We start from the raw sequence: 23,245 nt of genomic DNA, 5'->3' as shown, positions 1-23,245 counted from the left end.
AAACTAGAACTTAAAATAAGTTTGTGCCTTCTATCCATTTTAACATATTTTTACTTTAGCACTGTGCATGAGCCCACTATAGTCTGTGTAAAATGGAACAAAATCTGTTCCCTTCTGCTGATGGGAACATTGCCAGAATAAAACATGCTGTGTTTTATAATATGTGAAGTACTTTCAGGTACAAATTCGTTATTTACTGCATTAGCAGTAGCAGTAATGACAGAAAATTGGAAAGACGAATGTATCAAACAAAAACATTATGCAAATATATTTTAAAGTTCAATGAGAAACAAAATGAAATATTTTCAGTATTTAGTACATGTATAGGTACAATTGCATTATAAAACATTCAACTTTGAGAGAACCCAGTTTGCATCCTCAGTTCATTTTGAGGACCCAAGACTAATAATGGAAACTATTCAGGCAATAAAGGCTCCATGCATAAAAGTATTTAACTATTAGTTCCACAAGGACGACATCGATACAATTGTTTTTAAATCTGGAAGTACACAGGTCAGAGTTACGACAGCATAACAATTCAAATGGAACCTCTAAGAACACCGAAATATCATTCCACTAACACTTCCCTTATTTGCAATGCATTGCACAACTCATTCAGCAGTTTTCTGATCCTATTAGTGTGCAAAATTTAAAGTTCTTGTGAAGAACAGAAACCCAAAATGTCTATTTTCCAAAGATGCGGATTATCCGTACTTTTTCCAACCATTTCGAATCACGTCAGCAACATATTTTAAAAGTACTATACTGGCTAAATAAAGTTATTTTTGGACATTATGCGTTCCAAGTTCTTCATAGCAAGCTGCTAACAAGTGAGCTGTTAACATTCACTTCCTACTGCATCACCGCCGTGGGAAGGAAAATCGAGGAATCTACGATACAAATTGGAGTCTCACTCACAGATGTCAGGAGCTCTAGAATTAACTGTTCCAAATGGACATCGTTCAACACATGCCATACCTCAAAGTTTAACCAAGTTAAATTTTGTGAAATATATATGGTACGCGCACAAGCATAAATCTGTTCGGTTATAAACTCGTCCCACCATAAGGCAAGGCAGGTCGTCACTTTGGCAGCACAGAGCTGCTGTGAAGACTGCGGGACATTGGAAGGAACATGTTTTCATAAGTGATCTTCCGCCTTTGAATTTTCTCTGCACGCTCCCCGATCCCCCGGGCCGTTCATTACCCGAGCCCCAGGCCCGCGCCGTGAGTCAGTGAGTGAGTGGGGGGGCTGGGGGAAGATAGGGGACACTCGGTAACCCGACACATTTCACTCATCCTCCGCAAAGCCCAGTGCGCAAAGCAGATCAGAGACTGCTGCAGAGGAGCGCGGCGCGTTAACATTGAGAGACAGAACTGTCCGGGACCGGGGTGGCCCAACCGGAGTTTGGGGCTGAGTAGATCCGAGCCGGGGCCCCGCTTACCTTTAACAGATTGGACGCCATGTTCAACTTTACTGACTCCTCACAGACTCTCGCGAGATTTCGTGAAAGGGGTTAACATGGAGGGAGGGGCCTTCGGGCGGAAAAGTGACAGAAAATGTGGAGGAATAATAATCATAAACAGTCCACCTCATAAAATAAAAGTAAATGGTTCACATCGTGACGGAGCGACCATGCGAACGGGTTATCCCTTTCGGATGTGCGTTTTTTTCCCCGACATTAGCGTTGTCCGGTCTCCATTCCGATCGTCCCTCCACCTGCAGCCCGATTCTAAACTTAGCTCCACAACAGCAGACCCATATCAGGCTCCTTCATGTGATCCCCTGGCAACAGCCAACGACAGCTTCCTCCTTCATTCAGCGACACACTCCGGAAACACCGCCCCTAGAGGACAGCGTCACTCCTCCTCCTCCTCCTCCTCCTCCAGCCCCCTCAGCAATCGGACAGCGACACTGCAGCCGTTGAGACCAGTCATGGCTAACGTGGCCCCACCCCCTCCCCTGCGGGCCTGGCCAGCCCTCACCTCTTGGAACCATGGAAAAGCTACAGCACAGAGAGAGGCCATTTAGCCCGTCGTGTCTGTACCGGCTAAACGAACTAGTCGCCCATTCTAACCCTACTTAACCGAGGCTGATCCACTATCCTTGGCGGTTACAGAGCTTCAGGTTGCTGGTCTAGGTTGCTTTTTAAAAAAAAAATTAAAAAGACACGAGTTGGGGATTTCCACCTAAACCACCAAGATTTGCAGCAAATTTGTGGTGCTGATCTAAAAGCAGTACCTTCCAGCAAACTCCAGCTCGACCGAATCACACTAATATGAAATAACCACACAAGTCAGATGTCACAGCACTGGTCCAGGTACAATTGGCAACTTTAACTTTGTTGCCAGGTCACAACATGTTCTCTTAAGATTGCTTTGGCTGTGCAGAAATTGTAGGAGTATCCATGAGTAAAGTCACAGTGGTTTTAAACCACATTGGCCTAAATAAACAATTTCAGTTCCCTGGAACAGGTAGTGGGGCATTAACTTTCTGGGTACTCTTCAATAATATCAGTGACAAACACTGCACAGATAACGACCAGCAATGTCTCTACCCCCAAGGAATCTACAGTAAAAGTTTAGCTGGGTATAAAAAAGGATTGACCCAACATAAAATTGATTTAGTTGTGGAAAAAAACAATTTAAATGCAGTGAGAATAGATGTCCTATTGATAAACAGGGATCTAAAATTGGCAGGCAGATCTAGAACTGAAAAGTAAAAAAAGTTCTGAAGGTCACTAGCATGAAAATATTGACCCTGTTTTCTCTCCACAGATGATGCCAGACCTGTTAAGTTTTGCCAGCATTTTCTGCTTTGGTTAGACATAAACAGTGGTTAAAATGAGGGAAAAACAATGACTGCAGATGCTGGAAATCAGATTCTGGATTAGTGGTGCTGGAAGAGCACAGCAGTTTAGGCAGCATCCAAGGAGCAGCGAAATCAACGTTTCAGGCAAAAGCCCACTGGTTATCTTTAAAGAATTAATAGCTTGTGTACAATTAAAGTACATTCCCACAAAGGATAAAATAGGCCAAGCAAATCCAAAGCTTCCTGAATGAAAAAAAATTTGGAAAACACAAAAAAGAGAGTATATGGCAGATATCAGATGCCATAATAAAATGTAGAATAAGGGTCAATATGGAATGTTCCAAGGAGAATTCAACAAAAACAAATAAAAGTAGTAAGAAAGAATATGAGAGGAGGCTGATAGCTAACAAAAAGAGAAATCAAAAAGTTTTCAAAAGATATATACATAGAACACGGGTGTCAAAAATAGGGGTGCGAAGCAGGTTAGGGATCCAAAATGAGATTTACACATGGATGTCCCAAATGAGCATTTTGCATCTATCTTCAATGAGAAAGATGATGTTGCCAAAATTGGAATGAAAGAGAAGATATTTGGGACACGATGAGTTAAACATCAGAGACATTGGATAGGATGGCTGAAGGAGAGAGGAAAGACAGTATGCTAGATAAAAAGTGTGTGCATCATAGCAAAAAAACCTGCAAAACAAGATGGCACCTTCTCACATTTGCAGTATAGAGCTACATGATACAAGGGGGAGGCCAGGAATTACAGTGCAGCACACGTCAAGCAGGAGGAATAGGTCTAGCAGGTTTTACCCAGAGGTAATGACCCACTGACTGTGAAGTCATTTCTGGATATGATGGAGAAATAATGTAGAAAGCAACTCATATCATCCAAGAAATTGGTTACCAACGTATGTGCCATGGGGCAACAAGATTTGGCACCACAGTCACTAGATCCATATTCCCTGCTATTAACACTCAAAACCACAGTCTCTGAACTTTTAAGCTGCTGACCCTTTCTTGGGTTGGGTTAGAAACTTCTCCTGCATCTCACCATCAGTCACAAACAGCTGCATTTTTTTTTGTTAGTGTGTGGGAGCACTTAAATTTCCCAATTGATGTGACATCGCAAATGCAGAAGGCCAAAGAGCTTGTCAAATAAGCAGGCTTCCCTCAAGTAAAGGAAATTATTGTTTACACCCATATCACCCTAGAGCTGCAATTCACCAACTGGCACTTTCATCATTCTTCCCCTCCATAAAGATGCAGATTTTACTGCATGTACATGCAGAGTACCCTGAAAATTGCCTGGTCTTATTTATCTTGCTGAATTTACAAATATCTCAGTTTTACCAGACACTAATGGAGATCCATGATTGGCTTATGGTAGGCAAGAGGTAACCCTTAACAGTGTGATCGATGAACGTTTTTAGGCAAAGGTTTTTAGTTCCGACTTTCCCTAGTCCATCAGTTGTTCTGGATATCAACAATCCAAGGCAGTTCTAACAATGGAATATAGAGTCATAGGGATGTATAGCACCGAAACAGCCCCTTCAGTCCAACTCATCCATGCTGACCAGATATCCTAACATAATCTAGTCCCATTTGCCAGCACTTGGCCCATATCCCTCTACGAGCTAGTGAGGGTAGGAATAGGAGGGTAGAGCAGATGAATGCATGGCTGAGGTGCTGGTGCATGGGAGAAGGGTTCACATTTTTGTATCATTGGAGTCTCTTCTGGAGCAGAAGGGACCGGTACAAGAAAGGTGGAATGCACCTGAATTGGAAGGGGATTAATATACTGGCAGAGAGATTCACTAGAGCTATTCAAGAGGATTTAACTGACTAAGGTGGGGGAGGGGGGTGGTGGGACCGAGGGAGATAGTGAGGAAAGAGATCAATCTGAGACTGGTATAGTTGGAAAAAGGAGTGAGTTAAACAAACAGTCAGGGCAGGCAGGGACAAACTAAAGAATAAGGTAGGACTGATAAACTGCATTTACTTCAATGCAAGAGGCCTAACAGGGAAAGCAGATGAACTTAGGGTAAGGTTAGGAACATAGGACTGGGATATCAAAGCAATTACAGAAATTTGGCTCAGGAATGGACAGGACTGGCAGATTAATGTTCCAGGATACAAATGCTACAGGAAGAATAGAAAGGAGGGCAAGAGATGAGGGGGGGTGACGTTTTTGATAAGGATTAGCTTTACTGCTATAATTAGAGAGGATATTCCTGGGAATACATCCAGGGAAGTTATTTGGGTGGATATGAGAAAAAAGAAAGGGATGATCACTTTATTGGGATTGTATTATAGACCCCCCAATAGTCAGTGGGAAATTGAGAAACAAATTTGTAAGGAGATTTCAGTTATCTGTAAAAATAATAGGGTGGTTACAGTAGGGGATTTTAACTTTCCAAACATAGGCTGGGACATAGTGTTAAGGGTTGAGATGGAGCGGAATTTGTTAAGTATGATTCAATATAACCAATATTCTTTTTGAAGCAAAGTATACTACAAATAATACAGTAAATATCACAATTGAATCATTTTATGTGGACTTGTCTGAAGATCAGGTCAGAAATGAACCCGCTCTGTCCCAATTTTCAGTTGTTGATCAGACAACTTCCTCAGGTGGCTAATTGAATTGAGTTTTTTTAAACATTGTTTACACACAAATAAGCTCTATATTCAGACTTATGATACTATCTAATCTCCAGCAAATCATCAATTTGATCACTGGCAAACATCAGACTTGTGTCATCTACCAAGGCTTAATCAATTAACCCATTAAGACTCACTTGCATCATCTTGGAAACCAGGGACCCAGGTTCATATTCCAGCCTTAGATAACTGTCTGTGTGGAGTTTGCATGTCCTCCCTGTGTTTGCTTGATGTCTGGTACTCCAGTTTCCTCCCACAGTCCAAAGATTTATGGGCAGCACGGTGGCACAGTGGTTAGCACTGCTGCCTCACAGCGCCTGAGACCCGGGTTCAATTCCCGCCTCAGGCGACTGACTGTGTGGAGTTTGCACGTTCTCCCCGTGTCTGCGTGGGTTTCCTCCGGATGCTCCGGTTTCCTCCCACAGTCCAAAGATGTGCAGGTCAGGTAAATTGGCCATGCTAAATTGCCCGTAGTGTTAGGTAAGGGGTAAATGCAGGGGTATGGGTGGGTTGCGCTTCGGCGGGGCGGTGTGGACTTGTTGGGCCGAAGGGCCTGTTTCCACTCTGTAAGTAATCTAATCTAATGTGCAGCTTAGGTGGACTGGCAATACTAAATTGCCCTGCAGTATCTAGGAATGAAAGGTGAGAGCTGAAAATGTGTTGCTGGAAAAGCGCAGCAGGTCAGGCAGCATCCAGGGAACAGAAGAATCGACGTTTCGGGCATAAGCCCTTCTTCACCATGAAAGGTGAGGTCCTGGCAAAGAGTATTGTTGTGACAGATTCAATCATTATATTCAAAAAGGAATTGGATCATTGTCTGAAAATGGAACAGGTTTCAGTGTGATGGAAAAAAGGTAAGGGGGTTGGTGATGGCTGTGCAGTGAGCCAGAGCAGACATGACAGTTAGATAACTGTCTGTGTGGAGTTTGCATGTTCTCCGTGTCTGGTACTCCAGTTTCCTCCCACAGTCCAAAGATGTGCAGCTGAGGTGGATTGGCCATACTAAATTGCCCTTCAATATCCAGGGATGTGCTGGATTAGCCATGGAGGGTGGGAGGAGTCTGGATGGGATGCTCTTCAGAGGGTCAATGTGTACTTGATGGGCCAAATTACCTCTTTCAGCACTGTAGACATTCTATATGATATTTACACAACATAATTTTAACCAGAACTTCAGCTTTTTCAGAGTTGGTGTGTCAGTTCAGTCCATTACTGCTATGTTACAATTCTTCAATGTAAGCACACATTGCTTCAGCAAAACAAATGTGGGATATAAATGAATTAATGTTATTTCTGCAAGTATAAATTCTGATACAGAATAGGAATGAGAAAATACATATTCAGCAAAAAGAAAGGATATGTGAGCATGAGACATGAATACAGAACAATGGTGGATATATGGGCAAACAGGAAAGCATCTGTTTCCCCCTTACTCGGAGACACAGGAACAAACCCTAATTAGAGAGGTCAAAGTGGCCTCTGGATGGAAATAGATGCTGATAGAAGAAAAGATATGCCTAATCAATAATCTATAATAGACTGACGTCAAACACCCTTATGGGAGTCAGAGATAAGAGTTTGTCACGGACAAAACAGGATAAACAGAAGTTGTGGGATCAGTCTTAAGGAAATGAGTGACGTAAGCGAAGCAGGGAACAGACAATGGAATAAGGAAAAATATGGGGATTCAAACTGTATAAATTTCGAGAGTTTGTTGGATTTAGTGTGCATTTTCTCATTACCTTACCTGGTGTTGAGACAAGGCATCCACCTATAGGTGTATAAATAAAAAAGAAGCTGTTATTCAGATATTTGTCTCGGACTGAAATTATTAAAGTGAGTGAGCTTTTGTTTCTCACAATTGGGGGCTCGTCCGGGATTTTCTTCCATCACCGGGAGGAGTGGCTGGCCTTGGACACTGGGAAGACGCGTCCCGTTCCCCATTGAGGAGCGGTCTCGTGTCCCGGTTTGGTCTGCTCCCTTGGGTGACTGGTGTGAATCCTATAAGAGAGACATCTGAATCAGACAGTGATAGGAGCTCGATAGAAAATACGGTGACAAAAGGGGCCAGGCAACTCTGTGCACAGACCAAGGTAAGAAAATTGACTTTTAAGTATTGCCTTGGTGGCCGGGATTGAGTTTTAGTAGTTAATAAGGGACTAACGAAGGAACTCAATATGGCTTGCGCTTTGGGTTAGGAAAAAGCCTCCGGGGAAACAAAGTAAGGAAAAGGCAATGGAAATGGAGGCGGGGTCCCTTACAACATTCCTCCGGAAAGTCCTTTGGGCAGGATGTTGTGGAAATTGGCAAAATAATACTTGTACAAGGGAGAAAGATGATTAAATATTGTTGCTTTGTATGGACTAAGGACTCCATTCTTCGTCCCGCTGTCTTCTGGCCAAAGTACAGATCGGACGAAGACTGGGTTTGTGAATATCTGAGTTTATATGTCAATGTGCGAGAGAGAGAGAGAGAGAGAGAGAGAATGTAAAGAGCTGTACAGCTGGTAGGAAGTTTAACCCTTTGTGATTTGGTTTGAGTGAACATTTGTTTGTTGGTGATTGAATGTTTGTGTTTTATTCCCTGGAGCTTGAGTTCCAGGACTGTTTCGAATCTGATTTTGTTATGGAAACTTAACATGATTTCTTTTAAGGTTAAGGATTCTATTGTGATTATGAAGAAAAAAAAAAGGAATGATAACTCCTGTTCTTTTTACAGATCATGACTGCCTTACTATCAGTTTCTAACTAATCTCTTTTATCTTTACATAAAAGCGATTTATGGAGGACAGTTGAAGTTTCAGTTCAACATTAGATTGTAGTAAAAGCAAAATTCTATGGTTAATATCTGTGACCTTGGATTCAGCCATTGTTCATGCATTAGAAGTTGTTTTTTTTAAAAAAACTTGAGTAGACAAATTCTTTTAAGGCAAGTTCTGATTATTTTACGACCTATAGTATTGTAATTGAGCAATGATTGGTCAGGACTATTTAAGGAAACTAATTCTGGATCTAAATTAAAGGACTAACACTGGGTAATTACAGTGAATTGCAAAATTGGGAACTGTATGCATTTTGCATTTAACTATTAAATACTGAAGAAATGAACGTAAATATATATAAATATATTTATACGTTAGGAACAGGCTTTGAAGGTTAGTCAAGCATGAATTGATGAATTGGTGTTTGAAGTTATGGGGAGCTAGAAATATTGCAATATTTCTTTAAAAAAAAGATAAAGGGGAAAAACGTAACGACTTATCCCCTTCGGGAGGTACCTATAGGGGACAAAGAGATTGGGTTTGTAAGTGCCCCCCTCACCAGTGGGGAGGTCAGAACATTTAAAAAGGAAATGGAGGTCCTGGTTGAGGATCCGGTGGGGTTGTCTGAACAAATTGTTCAATTTTTGGGGCCCAGTCTGTATACCTGGGCTGAATTAATGTCTATTTTGAATATATTATTTACTGGGGAGGAAAGGGGACTTGTACGAGGAACTGCCATGAAAATATGGGACAGGGAACACCCGATTGGAGATGGGGATGCTGGATAGGGAGAGATGAAGTTTCCCCTCAGAGACCCCCAGTGGGAAAACCAAAACCCGGAGCATAGAGAAGAAATGAGGGAATTGAAAGACCTGATTCTAAAAGGAATAAGAGAGGCAGTTCCGAAGTCACAGAATTTTATTAAAGCCTTTGAAATTAGACAGGAGAAAGATGAGACTCCCTCAGCTTTCTTGCAAAGATTAAGGGACTCAATGCGGAAATACTCTGGAATGAACCCTGAGGACCCAGTGGCACAGGGTCTTTTGAAAGTACATTTTGTGACAAGAGCATGGCCAGACATACAGAGAAAGATACAGAAGATAGAAGGATGGAGCGAAAAATCATTAGATGAATTGTTGAGAGAGGCACAGAAAGTGTTTGTAAAGAGGGAGGATGAGAGACAAAAACAGAAGGCGAAAATGATGGTAGCTACGGTTGATGAGGTAATTAAGAGGAGAATGGAACCAATAGTGAGCAACCGGAGTGGCAGGAGGCAGCATGTAGGACAGAGAGGGAGAGGGAGAGGGAGAGGACAAGGGGGAACATTTGATAGAGGGTTTGAGCGACAGGGGCAGAGATGGAAGTCGCTACAGGCAGGATGCTATTATTGTGGAAAGATAGGGCATTTTAAGCGGGAGTGTCCTGATCTACAAAGGGAAGAAAAGGCAATTCCGCTTATGAATTATGATGAAGAATAGGGGTGTCAGGGGTTCCTGCCCTCGGGGGCCCACCAGGAACCCTTGATAAACTTGAAGGTGGGACCGTGTAGGGAGGAGGTAATCTCCCTAGTAGATACGGGGCAGCACGGTCATCGTTGAATTTTAAACCAAAGAAAGTAGAAATGTTTACACGGTCAATTACTGTTTCGGGGGTGAAAGGGGAAGGATTTACTGTTCCAGTATTTGAACCTATGATGATAGAAGGTCCTAAGGATAAGATCACAGGGGAACTGCTGTATATCCCTGATATAGGAAGTAACTTACTGGGGAGAGATTTAATTATCCTTTTAGGACTGGAGATTGGAATTCAGGAAGAAGAATTAGTTGTACAACTGGCGATGTTGACAGAGGATGCAGAGAGAGAGATAGACCCTATTGTATGGGCTAGAGAAGGGAATCGTGGAAAACTACAGATCCCTCCCCTTTTAATAAATTTAAAACGGAAAGGGGACGTTGTCTGTGAGCGACAATATCCTATTTCCATAGAAGGTAAACGGGGACTGCAGCCAGTAATTGAGGGACTGATTAGAGATGGTTTGTTGGAGCCATGTATGTCTCCTTATAATACCCCAATTCTACCAGTGCGGAAATCTGATGGAACTTATCGATTGGTGCAGGATTTGAGAACATTAAATCGAATAGTACAGATCAGGCACCCAGTAGTGCCAAACCCCTACATGTTATTAAGTAAGATCCCTCATGATCACAAATGGTTTAGTGTGATAGATTTAAAGGATGCCTTTTGGGCTTGTCCCTTGGCGGAGGAAAGATTTGGGACTATCCCCCTATGAAATCTTATTTGAATTACCTTATCTGGGAACACAGGGAGAATTGCCAATTCCCGAAACTAAAGATTTGTTTTTAAAGAAGTATATACTGGGCTTGTCCTCCTCTTTAACTTTCCTCAGAAAACAGGGTCTATTGGCACAGACTCCGCCCCTTGAATTTGCTGTTCATCCCATCCGGCCAAGAGACTGGGTCTTAATAAAATCATGGACAGAGACTAAGCTGCAGCCGGACTGGGAAGGGCCATACCAGGCTCTTTTGACTACCGAAACGGCAATAAGGATGGCGGAAAAAGGCTGGACTCATTATACTCGGATCAAAGGGCCAGTGGACCCTCCAGTTGAGGAAGAAGTCTGGACAGCCGAATCAACGCAAGACCCGCTGAAACTCAGACTAAAGAGACTTTGAGTAATTGACTATACAGTGGCGACGCGAGCGCGGAATTATTTCTGTAAGATTGTATATTAAGCCTTTTTGTGTTCTAGCATAATGATCAGAATACTGGGAATGCTTAGAGTTATGATGCTAGCCCTCTTGGTATTAGGATTTTGTCACATATCATTTTCATATGTATTATTAATGGTTCCTGAGTCTGACAATCCACAAGTAATAGACACTGATATATGTAGCTTAGTAAATTGTGGGAATGTAGCTAATCAGAGACAATACCGCAACTCAGAGATACATCTTAAGTCCTATGGGGATGGCCTCGGGGATGGTACCTGGTATAATGGTCTTGTCACAATACACCGGGCCCCCTTCCGACCAGCACGCGATTGTCCCGATAAAAAGTGTAGCCCCATATATTTAACGATAAGAAAAACCACATGGCACGGAGCGGTTTTGGGAGGTGGCACTTATGAGGTACAATTAAATGAAACATTTGGGATTGAAATGAAAGCAAATGGGAAGGAGTTTGTGGGCTGTTGTTTTCGAATTAGCATAGGACAGGGAAAAATGGGTAGAATTACTGGGTAATGAGATACAACCTTTCACTCCTCCCAATGATCCTACAGTAGTAAAAATTATAGAGGTAAAGGATTTGAAACAGACCATCGAGATAGAGACTGGGTACGGGGATGCAAATGCCTGGGTTGAATGGGTAAAGTATACTGTAAAAAGTCTGAACAAAAGCAATTGCTATGCATGTGCCTCCGGTAGGTCAGTGGCCCAGGTGGTTCCCTTTCCGCTCGGGTGGAAGCGAGACAGGAAGGGCATGAAATGTATGATAGCCCTGTATCAGGATGAGACTGCATGGAATGATAGGAATTGTACCTCCCTATCTCTGATGTTCCCTCCCTTGGAGGAGAAAGATGCAAAAGTTCCCCCCACATTTTCCGCCGTAGTTGGAAATCACACGTCATGTGTGCACAGGCGAGGTACGAGTCGGTCGAGAGATTTGGGGGAGCTGAAATTGTGTACAGAGATTAAGAATGTTACCGAAACGGAGAAGGGAGGAAACTACTCAGCATTAAAGGTTCCCCGAGCGGATCTGTGGTGGTACTGTGGAGGAAAAATATTGAGACCCACACTACCTCCGGATTGGAAAGGGATATGCGCAATTGTACAATTGGCAATTCCATTTACCCTGGCATTTGAGAAGGAAAAGATAGTAGGGAAAAAGGGAAGGGGTAAGAGATTACTGTTAGATAATTCTTTTGATGACAGGATTTATCTTGATTCGGTAGGAGTCCCTAGGGGAGTACCTGATGAATTCAAGGCTCATAACCAGATTGCAGCAGGCTTTGAGTCAGCTCTCTTTTGGTGGGCAACAATTAATAAAAATGTAGACTGGATAAATTACATTTTTTTTATAATCAACAGCGATTTATAAAATTATACGAGAGAGGCGGTTAAAGGAATATCAGAACAGCTTGATGCGACGAGTAGGATGGCATGGGAAAATAGAATAGCCCTTGATATGATTTTAGCAGAGAAAGGGGGTGGTGGTTTCTATCCTTACTTCCCTGATAGTAGTAGTCGGGGTATTGGTGGCCATTGGCTGTTGTGTCATACCCTGTATACGAGGGCTCACCCAGAGGCTGATTGAAACAGCCTTGATGAAACGAATGCCCCTGAGGGGAATCAGACAGAGCAACTTTATCAACTAAATAATAAGGAAGTGAGTGAGACTAAGTTGGATGAAATCTCTGAAATGATGCTTGCGAATTTTGGGAACAATGTTTAAAAAAAAGAAAGAGACAAAAATGCAGAAGATAACAGATAGTAATGAAAAGAAAAAGGGGAAATTGTGGGATATAAATGAATTAATGTTATTTCTGCAAGTATAAATTCTGATACAGAATAGGAATGAGAAAATACATATTCAGCAAAAAGAAAGGATATGTGAGCATGAGACATGAATACAGAACAATGGTGGATATATGGGCAAACAGGAAAGCATCTGTTTCCCCCTTACTCGGAGACACAGGAACAAACCCTAATTAGAGAGGTCAAAGTGGCCTCTGGATGGAAATAGATGCTGATAGAAGAAAAGATATGCCTAATCAATAATCTATAATAGACTGACGTCAAACACCCTTATGGGAGTCAGAGATAAGAGTTTGTCACGGACAAAACAGGATAAACAGAAGTTGTGGGATCAGTCTTAAGGAAATGAGTGACGTAAGCGAAGCAGGGAACAGACAATGGAATAAGGAAAAATATGGGGATTCAAACTGTATAAATTTCGAGAGTTTGTTGGATTTAGTGTGCATTTTCTCATTACCTTACCTGGTGTTGAGACAAGGCATCCACCTATAGGTGTATAAATAAAAAAGAAGCTGTTATTCAGATATTTGTCTCGGACTGAAATTATTAAAGTGAGTGAGCTTTTGTTTCTCACACAAAGAAACAATTTTAAACCAGTGACCTTTCTAATTATTAGGTCATCACCAAACTTCGTATATTTTCTCTTTCTCATCTAATTAAATTAAATTAAATTTCATTTCATTTTATTTCAGCTAACCCAGCAAATTTTAGGTTAATATCTAGAAGACGGTTAGAAGTAGTTTCTGAACCTTATTATAGTAAGTCATGCAGTGACTGTCATGAGCTGTCTTGGTAAGGCTGTCCAGAATGTTTATCATGTGCTGCTGGCTATACAATGTTGTGAAATGTAGGGGTGTTCAGAAATCAGACATGGAGGAGAGTCAAGGAAGTGGCAAAGGATGGCCAGCAGAGGGCAGACCTGTGCAGTCATGGGTGATTATTTTATTCGGGCTGTCATTGTTGGAAGCTATTAATTCAAAATCAGGAAGGTCACAAATTACATCCACTATTTCCTGGTGAGCAACTTCTGCAGGATAAACCTTTAACATGGAAGCCACACCACTTCAGAACAATACCCATTCCCAACAGGAGATAGTAAAAATCAACAGGACATAGTAAAAATCACTCCCATCAACATGCCTGAAGCCATGTTCATCAGAATCTTTAGCCTTAAAATTGTGCACAAATACATCCTGAGCAGTCCTTCGCAACCTGCATTGTGCACATATGTGTTAGAAGCTGTCAATGAGTGTGTGAACCATGTGTCTATTAAAACCATTCCAAATACACCAAGTTTTCTTTATATTCACTTGTGGGATGTGGACATCGGACATCATTGACTGGCTAATATTTGTTGCCTATCCCTCCTTGCCCCTGAGAAGATGGTAATGAACTGCTGCAGTCCATGTACCATAGAAAGACCACAATATCATTAAGGAGGGAGTTCCAGGATTTTGATCCAGCATGTGAAGGAATGATGATATATTTCCAAGTTAGGATGGTGAGTGGTTTGGATGGGAACGTGCAGGTGATTATGGTTCAATGTATCTGCTGCCCTTGTCCTTCTAGATGAAAGATGTTGCATATTTGAAAGGTCTAAGGATGTTTGGTAACATTCTGCAGTGCATTTTGTAGATAATTTGCCAATAGGAGGCACTACCTACAAAATTCACTGCAGAATGCACAGTTCTCTGGAAGGCATGGCATTTTAATATGCAGAAAATCCACTTAAGTTGTTGTGCACCAGTCATACATAAACACTGGACAGAGCACTCATGCTTGAAGTGTACCTGATATACTGGATTTGACCTTCGAGTCTGATCATTTTATCTTTAAAGGAGAATCTATCATTGATGGCAAGGAATGCTGAAAGAAACATATCAAGCTGCAACCCTCTGCTGTCAGTCACAATTTTGCTTCTGATGGTGTCAAGGAGAAATGGACCTCAGCATGCAGTCTTCAGTGACACTGGCGGGAACCACCTCTATTCTACAAACAGTTTCAGTGAGGGTTTAAATGTACAAAAGCAAACCAAAATATTTACAGCAAAAATGATTTTGCGGCCTTAATTATGATATATACAAACTGCTATGAAATAAATCACAACGAATCCATCATTAATTAAGGGGACGGTGCCCTATGCTTCCTATGTTTTGCTCCCTTACCCTGGAGTGAAGGAAATAAGTTACTCAGCTCTCGTTGCTATGTCGCATTGAGGAGCATGGTGCTAGCTTTATCATGGGTGGGCCCATTGGAAACCTATTTCAGTCTTAACAGTTTTTCAGGAGCGGTAAAACAAGGACTGCAGATGCTGGAAACACACAGTAGGTCAGGCAGCATCTGAGGAGCAGGAAAATCGACGTTTCAGGCAAGAGCCCTTCATCAGGAATGACAGATCACCTTTCCTAAACAACACTGGTGAACCAATCAGTGATAGTGTCATGGTCATCATAAGGGCATGGACAGGCTGGTGGTATAGGCATTTGTGGCAGTTGAAATTTAAAACAGAGAAATGAAATAATTAATTTAATTGGAAAAATGAGTAGAGGTAATATAAAATAAAAGGTATAACTCTAAATGGGTTACAGAAGCAAGGGGTCCTGGGTTAAATGTACACGAACCATTGAGGCGTTCAAATTATGAAAAGTTTGGACAGACAGTATCAGGGTAAAGTGGTTTCTTCTTTCAAATTCATTCATGGGAAGAGAGTATCACTGGCTGGGCTAGCATTTCTTGTCCTTTTTCTTGTCCATTCCTAGCCGCCTAGAGAAGGTGGTTGCGAGCTACCTTCTTGAACTGTTGCAAACCGTTTGGCCTGCCATTATGGAGGATATTCCGAGATATTGACTCTGCAACACTGAAGGAGTAGCAATATATTTTCAAGTGTGGATAGTAAGTGGCTTAAAAGGGAACTTCACGTAGAAGCATCATGAATTAGTTGGCAAACTGAGGTGACTGGCAAAACAAAAAACAAGTTATACGAATACAAAATGTTATTATGAAAGGTGAGGTCCTGGCAAAGAGTATTGTTGTGACAGATTCAATCATTATATTCAAAAAGGAATTGGATCATTGTCTGAAAATGGCACAGGTTTCAGTGTTATGGGGAAAAGGTAAGGGGGTTGGTGATGGCTGTGCAGTGAGCCAGAGCAGACATGACGGTTCAAATGGCCGCCTTCTGTGCTGTAACCATCAAGTCCATGAGGCAATTTGAGGTGAAAGGTTATGCATGAAATCTTCATGAATATGTCCAATCAGAGTTAGCAACCTTATCCTCTTCTCCACATTCCATCACTCCCACCACACCCCCACCAACCTCTAACACACTCATATGGATCACTTTCATTTTTAAACTTCTAGTCTAACACTTAGACTAAACCTTAGCTTGACTTTCTCCATAAACATATCCTTCCATTCTTCCGTCAGCTCCACACAAAATTCCCCATCTCTTATTCTGCTGAAAGAGGTCCTTCCATCACAATTATCTGCATCTAAATCAAATCTCCCCTCGGCTTCTTCAGTTCCAAGGAGACCAGTCTTGCCTTATCTAATCTTTCCTTACCGCTGCATTTTTCCAGTCCTGACAACGTCGTTATAAATTTCCCCTGTACCTTTTCCAGGATAATTATGTCCTTTCTGAAATTGGCTGATTAGATTTGCACACAGTCCTCAGGTTGTGACATAATTAATTACTTAAACAGTCCAAAATAACTTGCCTGATTCTGAGACTGGGAATCTCAGATTCCTTCATTGCCAAAACAGAGTCCATCATGAGGAATCAACTGTCGTTTCCTCCTTTGCCTTAACCACACAACTCTTGACTTCCTAGATCTGTCACCAAACCTACCTTGATCTTTCATCATTTAAAATTTTACCTTGTTGTAGTGGCCCATGTCAAAAGTAGATAAGATGGCTGCTTGGGGCGTTTTAGCTAACACGAGATGGCAAAAGGGGTTGACAGTTACGTACAGCAGATGTTCACAGCTAGATGTATTATCTAATATCTCTGTATGGAGACCATGAGATTCTCCATAGGAAAAAAAATCAGGAAATGTTATATTAGAGTTGATTTTAAGGATTTTATAACAATTAGTAGAGAGTAATATCCTTCCTAAACTACCATACTAAAGTTTGTATGGAATTTGGAAGAGTTCTTACTGTTAAGCACATATTTAGGTTATTGATAAATAATAAAAGTGCAGCTGGCAAATATCTGGGAAGGAATAAAACTGTCAGAAGCATTGTAAGATTCCAAGACAGATGATGGGCTCTCTGGTAGACATCATGTGATTATGGGACCTAGAGATATCCATACTGTTGTCCATCATTGATTGCATGTTTACTGGATTGGATGTAAAGATTCGGGAGATGTGACTAACATTGACATCAATGCTGCATGTAATTATTGTAAAGTGGAATATATAAAAATGTTTTATTGTCGGGGACCCAGAGCATCATTAACTTCCAATCTGAGCCGTAATTAGGAGAGAAACTGGGCCCTGCGTAAAGGCCAGATTCAGAGTGCTCTCTGGGATCTTCCACAAATGTGGTAATAGAGCTCTGAATAAAGATTGCATGTGCGAAGGAACACAGACCTTAAGACTCCTTTTTGATATCTCTCCCTAAAACAACATTCAACTGCGATGATGCTGCTCCTTTAACAGGGTTATGTGGTCATTGGCTTTTTTTCCCCCAGAGAGGTTGTAAAAGCAGCAATTCCGAAAAGTTTGGCTTTCGATAGGTTTTAGAGCCAGTTTGATTATAGCTAACAGATACTGCCTCTGGAAAATGGCTTTCAAGTTAAAAAAAAGTCACTTGTACAATGAAAGGGGCACTCCCAGCTTAGCATTTGTCAAGTTTCATTTGGTATTGGCAGTCTGGGTATTCACTGAAAGTAGTCAGGAAGTTTTTGATGCTGCTGGTCCAAGAAACAGCTACATGAAAGAAGCAGGTCCATGCTGACCGCCCCCCCATCCCCCTCCCCCGCCCCCCCACTCCCCGTCCCTGACATCCCTCCTGTAAGATCCTGTGTTTGATTTTACCTTTTGTGCCAAGGGATGTTTATATGGATTGTTGCAAGTATTTGGAACAGCATTATTAAGTTGGGATGATCTGTTGGGTTTTCAGATAGATTCAGTTATTTTGTATTCTGTTCTCTTTTTGTTTGTGTTCATTCGGTAATCTTGTAAATAAAATTGTTTTGTTTAAAACAAAGTGGTTTGATCAGCTGCATCCTTCCTGGGATATCCGTATTACACCTGCTTAAAACAACTAGCAAAGTTAAGGTCTGGGCTACTTTCTTGAAATGATTTGACGGGGTCTGGTCTGGTTCATAACACAACTCACTCACTTCCATTCTATTATAAATGTACTGACATGTTAGGACTACTTACCTCCCATTGAATCAATTACTCCTCCCAGCTCTGAAGGTTGTCTGCATTGTAAGTGGCTTTTCATGCATAGGCTTTGTTTTTTCAAAATTAATGTAACCTTGCACTCTTCATAAAAACTATGCATGATCCATTTGTCCTATCAGTCACTTCAGCTCTGACCCTCCTTTGCGATTAAGAGCAGAAACCTTGGACAATTTTCCTCCTTAGCTCAGTGACACTGTGCCCAATCATTATCTCCTTACACTGATTTAATCAATCTATATCAGAAACCAATCATAGTATGTTTCTGATCCTTAAAGTCAAGTAACTTTACCATATAAAATTACTGCACTGTTGGAGAAATCGGTCTGAATTATTCTAAAATCAATTCAATTATATCTATACATGAATTATACTGAGAAAAATTACCATGTTCTATCTTTCCAATGAATACAAGGTATTTTGTTTTACAAAGGTATTAATAATGTGCTATTGCTTGAAAATTAAATATTTAATGTCCAAGTCATTGCAAGCTCATGGAGTCATACAGCATGGAAACAGACCCTTTGGTCCAACCAGTCCATGCCAAACATAATCCCAAACTAAACAAGTCCTACCTGCCTGCTCCTGGCACATATCCCTCCAAATGTTTTCTACGCATGTATATCCAAATGTCTTTTAAATGTTGTAATTGTACCCACATCACCACTTCCTCAGGAAGTTTACTCCATAAATGAACCACTCTGTGTAAAACATTTGCCCATCAATCTTTTTTAAATCTGTCTACTCTCACTTTAAAAATATGCCTTTAGTCTTGGAATCTCCTATCCTAGGGAAAAGACAACTACCATTAACTCTCTCTATACCCCTCATTATTTTATAAACTTCTACAAAGTCATTTCTCAACCTCTTATGCTCGATTAAAAAAAAGTCTCAGCCTATCCAGCCTTTTGATGTTTGAAATCCTATAGCTATTTGGAAGAAAAACAGAACAATCCCAGTCTTATATTGCAGCTCCATCTTTCCACATGGGCTTCATAAAATCATTCACCTGAGATTACCACATCTTACCCAACAATAATAATATATGTTGACTACAGTATTAACTTTGGTATTACTGAATCTACTCATGGATCCTGACTGTCTTGGGCCTTTGTATAATTGGCGATTGTATAATATTATCACTCCTAGTGTGCAACATTTTACCCTCAGCATAGCAGAATTAATGATCATTTGTACTTTGTTACTGTTTAAATGTGAAATAGTGACCATGTTAATAGTCACTGCTGTTCATTGCAGTTCAGAAGTAAAGAATTACTTCTGACAGCTATGATGCAGTGCTATTTAAATACAGGGTTTTGTTTCCTTTCTCTGTTAATAGTTGTGTATGTGTTTTGACGACAATGAAATAATGATGTGCACACATGAAAGAACTGTGACTCAGTCATGTCTATTATTCAGAATTGCATTGAAAAACTGAAAGGCTATGGTTGTAGTCCTTGAAAAAATCTTAGACAGGGATCACTATCAGGAGTGCATGGAAAGTGGTTCCATCTGTTGACTGATTACATGTTAAAATGTGTTTGTACAATCTGAATGTAGTCACAGGTCTACAACGTCAACGAACTTTGGAGGCAGGGGAATGGTGGGGTGGGGTGGGGTGGGCAGGGAGGGTATAAGGTGGTGAGTGGTGGAAGCGGTCAGACGGGTGCAATCTGGTAATGGTTCTGAAGGAGTTAATGTTCATATTGTGTTAAGCTCTTGATGTTACACAATGTCTTTGGGTTGAGATAGTAAGTCTTACACCAGTCTTTATAGGGGTCAGATGTACTCTGCAAGGCCTCAGAGAGTCTTAGTTGTCATGCCTGACAACAATGTAGTCATACTTATTGCTTCATACAATAAACTATTAACTAAATACAGTGCCACTTCTGTAAAAATTCTGTGATGGCATATCCCCTTCCAGAGATCAATGGAGAGGCTCTAGATATAATATAGACAAAAGGGGACTGTGGCAGCAAACTAGGTGGCAGATATCACAAGATGCCAGCAGTGGCAATCAAGATAATTTATGGTTGAACTGAGATAATTGGGCTAAGGCAAGATGTTAGACAGAGAAAAGGCATTTTTACTCCTGTGCTATATTTCACTTAGGAAAACAGATTTCAAACTTAGGAAAACAGGATGCTTAAAATTAAAGTTTTAGTTTTCGCACCAAAATCCAATACTTTTCATTTAAAATAACACAATTAGCAACAACATCATAACACATTGATGTGTTATACTAAAGGAGGCATGGTTTTCTTCCTAAAGGCCCTCCTGATTGACTACCATAAGAGGGAGATTGGTATAAAGATTGTTTGTGTGTGTATGAGGTCTAATTTTAATATTGTTGCCGTAAATTCTGACTATGTTTCCTGGTTTCCATAGTGTCTTCACGAGCAACCCTTAACTGGACTTGAGGCTTCAAGAAAAGCCTGCAGGTTTTAACTCAACTGATTATGGAACCCAGGGGAATTGGGAGAGTTCCTTCTGCATTTAGATTAAGGGTGGAACTGCAGCTGACCCACACTCAGCCTATCTCAATCACTTCCCTGACTAGCGGCTCTAGTGGTGCAGTGGTACTGCCCCCATCTCTGAGCCTGAGTCCCACTTGCTCCAGATGTGTGTAATAACATCGCTGAACAGGTTGAGCAGAAAATCTCACCTTCCCTGAATCACGCATACCTGTTCCGACACATCATGACATTCCTCTTCAGCTTTTTCCAGAGCCTCAAAGTCAAAACTGGACACCCAGTGAACAACATCTACAAGGCCAAAGTAGTTTGGACTTGAACCTGGGCCTGTATGCTCATACTCTTATTTATTCAGGAAAAAAATCAGTTAAGCATTTAGGTACGCATGAATTTAGAATTTGTCCTGTAGCGCTATCTAATCGCAAATTCTAACAAATTTGATCTAACGTCATCTCACAATTTTCAACCATTATATTTTAAAATTACATTTATATTTTCATTCAGTAATGAAGCTACAGACAAAGAAAATGAAATCTTGGCCTTGTAGATGTTATTCACTGGGTGTCCAGTTTTGGTATTGAGGCTCTGAAAAAAGCTGAGGATGAATGTCATGAGAAATTTTAAGCACTACGTGTAAACTTAAAAATTACATCATTGTATTTACTTCAGAGAAGCATAAACTTGGGCAATTTAACAGAGGTCCAAGAAGTAATGAAAGGACTAGATAGTGTGCACGTTGAAAAATTATTTGCATTGGCTAAGTTGGTGGGGGTTGTTGGTGGCAGTAATCCCATATATCAGCTATACAAGCGAAAAAAAAAGTTTAGATTTTAGTTTTTTCTTTTTTCCAGAGGAGAATAATCATAAGGAACCTAATGAACTGTTTTGTGCTGCTGTGTCAAATGTCATGAAAACTGAACCAGAGACAAAACAACTGCAGATGCTGGAATCCAAAGTGTTAGAAACGAAAATCGCTTCTCAATAATCGCTCTAGACAAATTCAGGAAAACAAAGTTTTATTAACAAGTCAAGTCTGCAGAGTCGGGCACCCTTAAAGAAAAGGCGCGCTGAGGCTTACAAAGTCTCCATTATTTATAGGACAAGTCCCTCCTCTCCTTGGCTCCAACAAGCCATGAGGTTCACATTCTTAAAAACATCATTATTTTTATCACAAAGTCTGCAACAAAAGGCTCCAGAGTCTCCAAAGTTTGTTGTTTTTCTCACCCTGTAGTCTTATCAGTCAAAAAGCTTTAATCTTGAAACAGATGTCTCAAGTCGCACTCCCATCCTGGAGTCTTATCAGCGAAGGACTTATCCTTCTCTGCTGTGTGAATGGCTTCATTAATCAAGAGCCTGCTCGCTTTCACTATAGCTCACAAATTGTCAGCATTCTGCACAATTTAAACTACTCTACTTTTGAGTATATAAAATGGTTGTTAGAAAAGAAACAAAGGTTTTGTCTTTTATTATAGATCAGTCTGTGGTCCAGGCACATCTTAAAGTTTAAACCGAAATTACCTCTTACAATTCCACCCTTTTCTTTCTTTAAGATGTGCCTGACCAAGATAAGCCCCCCCCCTTCCCTCAAGGGCCCGGGAAATCCTTGGTCTTTCGCAGCAACATCACTTTAAGTTCCCGTGTCCCATGTTGTGGAACCACCCCTGCCTGGAGTCGGGAAATATTTTTCTGAATTAAAAACTGAATACAGGGAGTTAGGCAGGGTAATACGAGAAGAAGAATCATGCCGCCCCCAACCACCAGCAACGCCGTGCGCCACCAGCTACCACCTAGGAGACCATCCCACCAATACAGTCCAAGTAGAGTTCATTATTGCTGTCTTTTCAGTTTTACCGACAACGGCTTGTCCCCTTGCTCGCATGTCCAGGTGCTTTCTTCTTCAGGCGGAACGGGCCCCTTTATCCTTGATGCGTGGACCCACCCTTTTTCTTTCGTTCGAACAGCTGCCTCAGTTGTTAACAGAACCAGGAACGGTCCTTCCCACCGCAGCTGGAGCTTTTCGGCCTTCCAGGTCTTAACAAGTATCCAATCTCCGGGCTCCACCTTATGCAGGAGGAAGTCGAGCGGCGGAGTCTGAGCCAGGAGACCTTTCCTTCAGAGTTCTGCAAAAGAACGGGATAAGGCCAGTAAATAGGTTCGGATAAATACATTCCCCCCTTGTAGAGTGGGACATCCATCAACCTTACTCCAATACGGTAATCCGAAGAGCATTTCATAGGGGGAAACCCCGACATCTCGGCGAGGTGCCGTACGTATCCTCATTAGGGCAATGGGCAGGCACTTTGGCCAGGGTAACTTAGTTTCTAACATCAGCTTAGTCAATTGGGTCTTGAGCGTGCCATTCATTCTCTCAACTCGACCCGAACTCTGAGGATGCCAGGGTGTGTGGAATTTCCATTGGATACCCAGGGCATTACAGATCAAATGGTGTAGCTTAGAAATAAAATGCGTCCCGCAATCGGAGTCAATAGATTCCATTATGCCATATCTCGGGATTATGTTCTCTAACAACAGTCGGGCCACGGTTGGTGCATCGTCTTTGGC

The 23,245-nt window shown here is 41.3% G+C and overlaps 1 protein-coding gene and 1 long non-coding RNA gene across 4 annotated transcripts in view; one reads left to right on the top strand and one right to left on the bottom strand.

Moving 5' to 3' along the window:
* LOC122550706 (cullin-5) overlaps nt 1-1,772 on the bottom strand; it is a 74,507-nt gene extending 72,735 nt beyond the window's left edge. Inside the window, exon 1 of one of the 3 annotated variants that reach the window (XM_087988150.1) lies at nt 1,445-1,772. In XM_087988150.1, coding sequence (XP_087844276.1) covers nt 1,445-1,465 — 21 coding nt within the window. In that variant the 5' untranslated portion in view covers nt 1,466-1,772. The remainder of the gene's footprint in view (nt 1-1,444) is intronic. The other 2 variants (XM_043691842.2, XM_087988149.1) reach the window with 2 other exon arrangements.
* Nucleotides 1,773-6,743: 4,971 nt separating this feature from the next.
* On the top strand, nt 6,744-13,319 carry LOC148149794 (uncharacterized). Its single transcript, XR_015757441.1, has 2 exons — nt 6,744-7,571; nt 10,647-13,319. It is a non-coding gene; the product is annotated as an uncharacterized LOC148149794 (long non-coding RNA).
* The last annotated feature ends 9,926 nt before the right edge of the window (nt 13,320-23,245 follow it).

The sequence above is a fragment of the Chiloscyllium plagiosum genome, unplaced genomic scaffold (genome assembly GCF_037043375.1).
Source record: "Chiloscyllium plagiosum isolate Xiang-an unplaced genomic scaffold, Cpla_swu_hap1 HiC_scaffold_6, whole genome shotgun sequence".
NCBI lineage: Eukaryota > Metazoa > Chordata > Chondrichthyes > Orectolobiformes > Hemiscylliidae > Chiloscyllium > Chiloscyllium plagiosum.
Note: the sequence above shows the minus strand (reverse complement) of the source record. Positions and strands in the feature narration are given on the sequence as shown.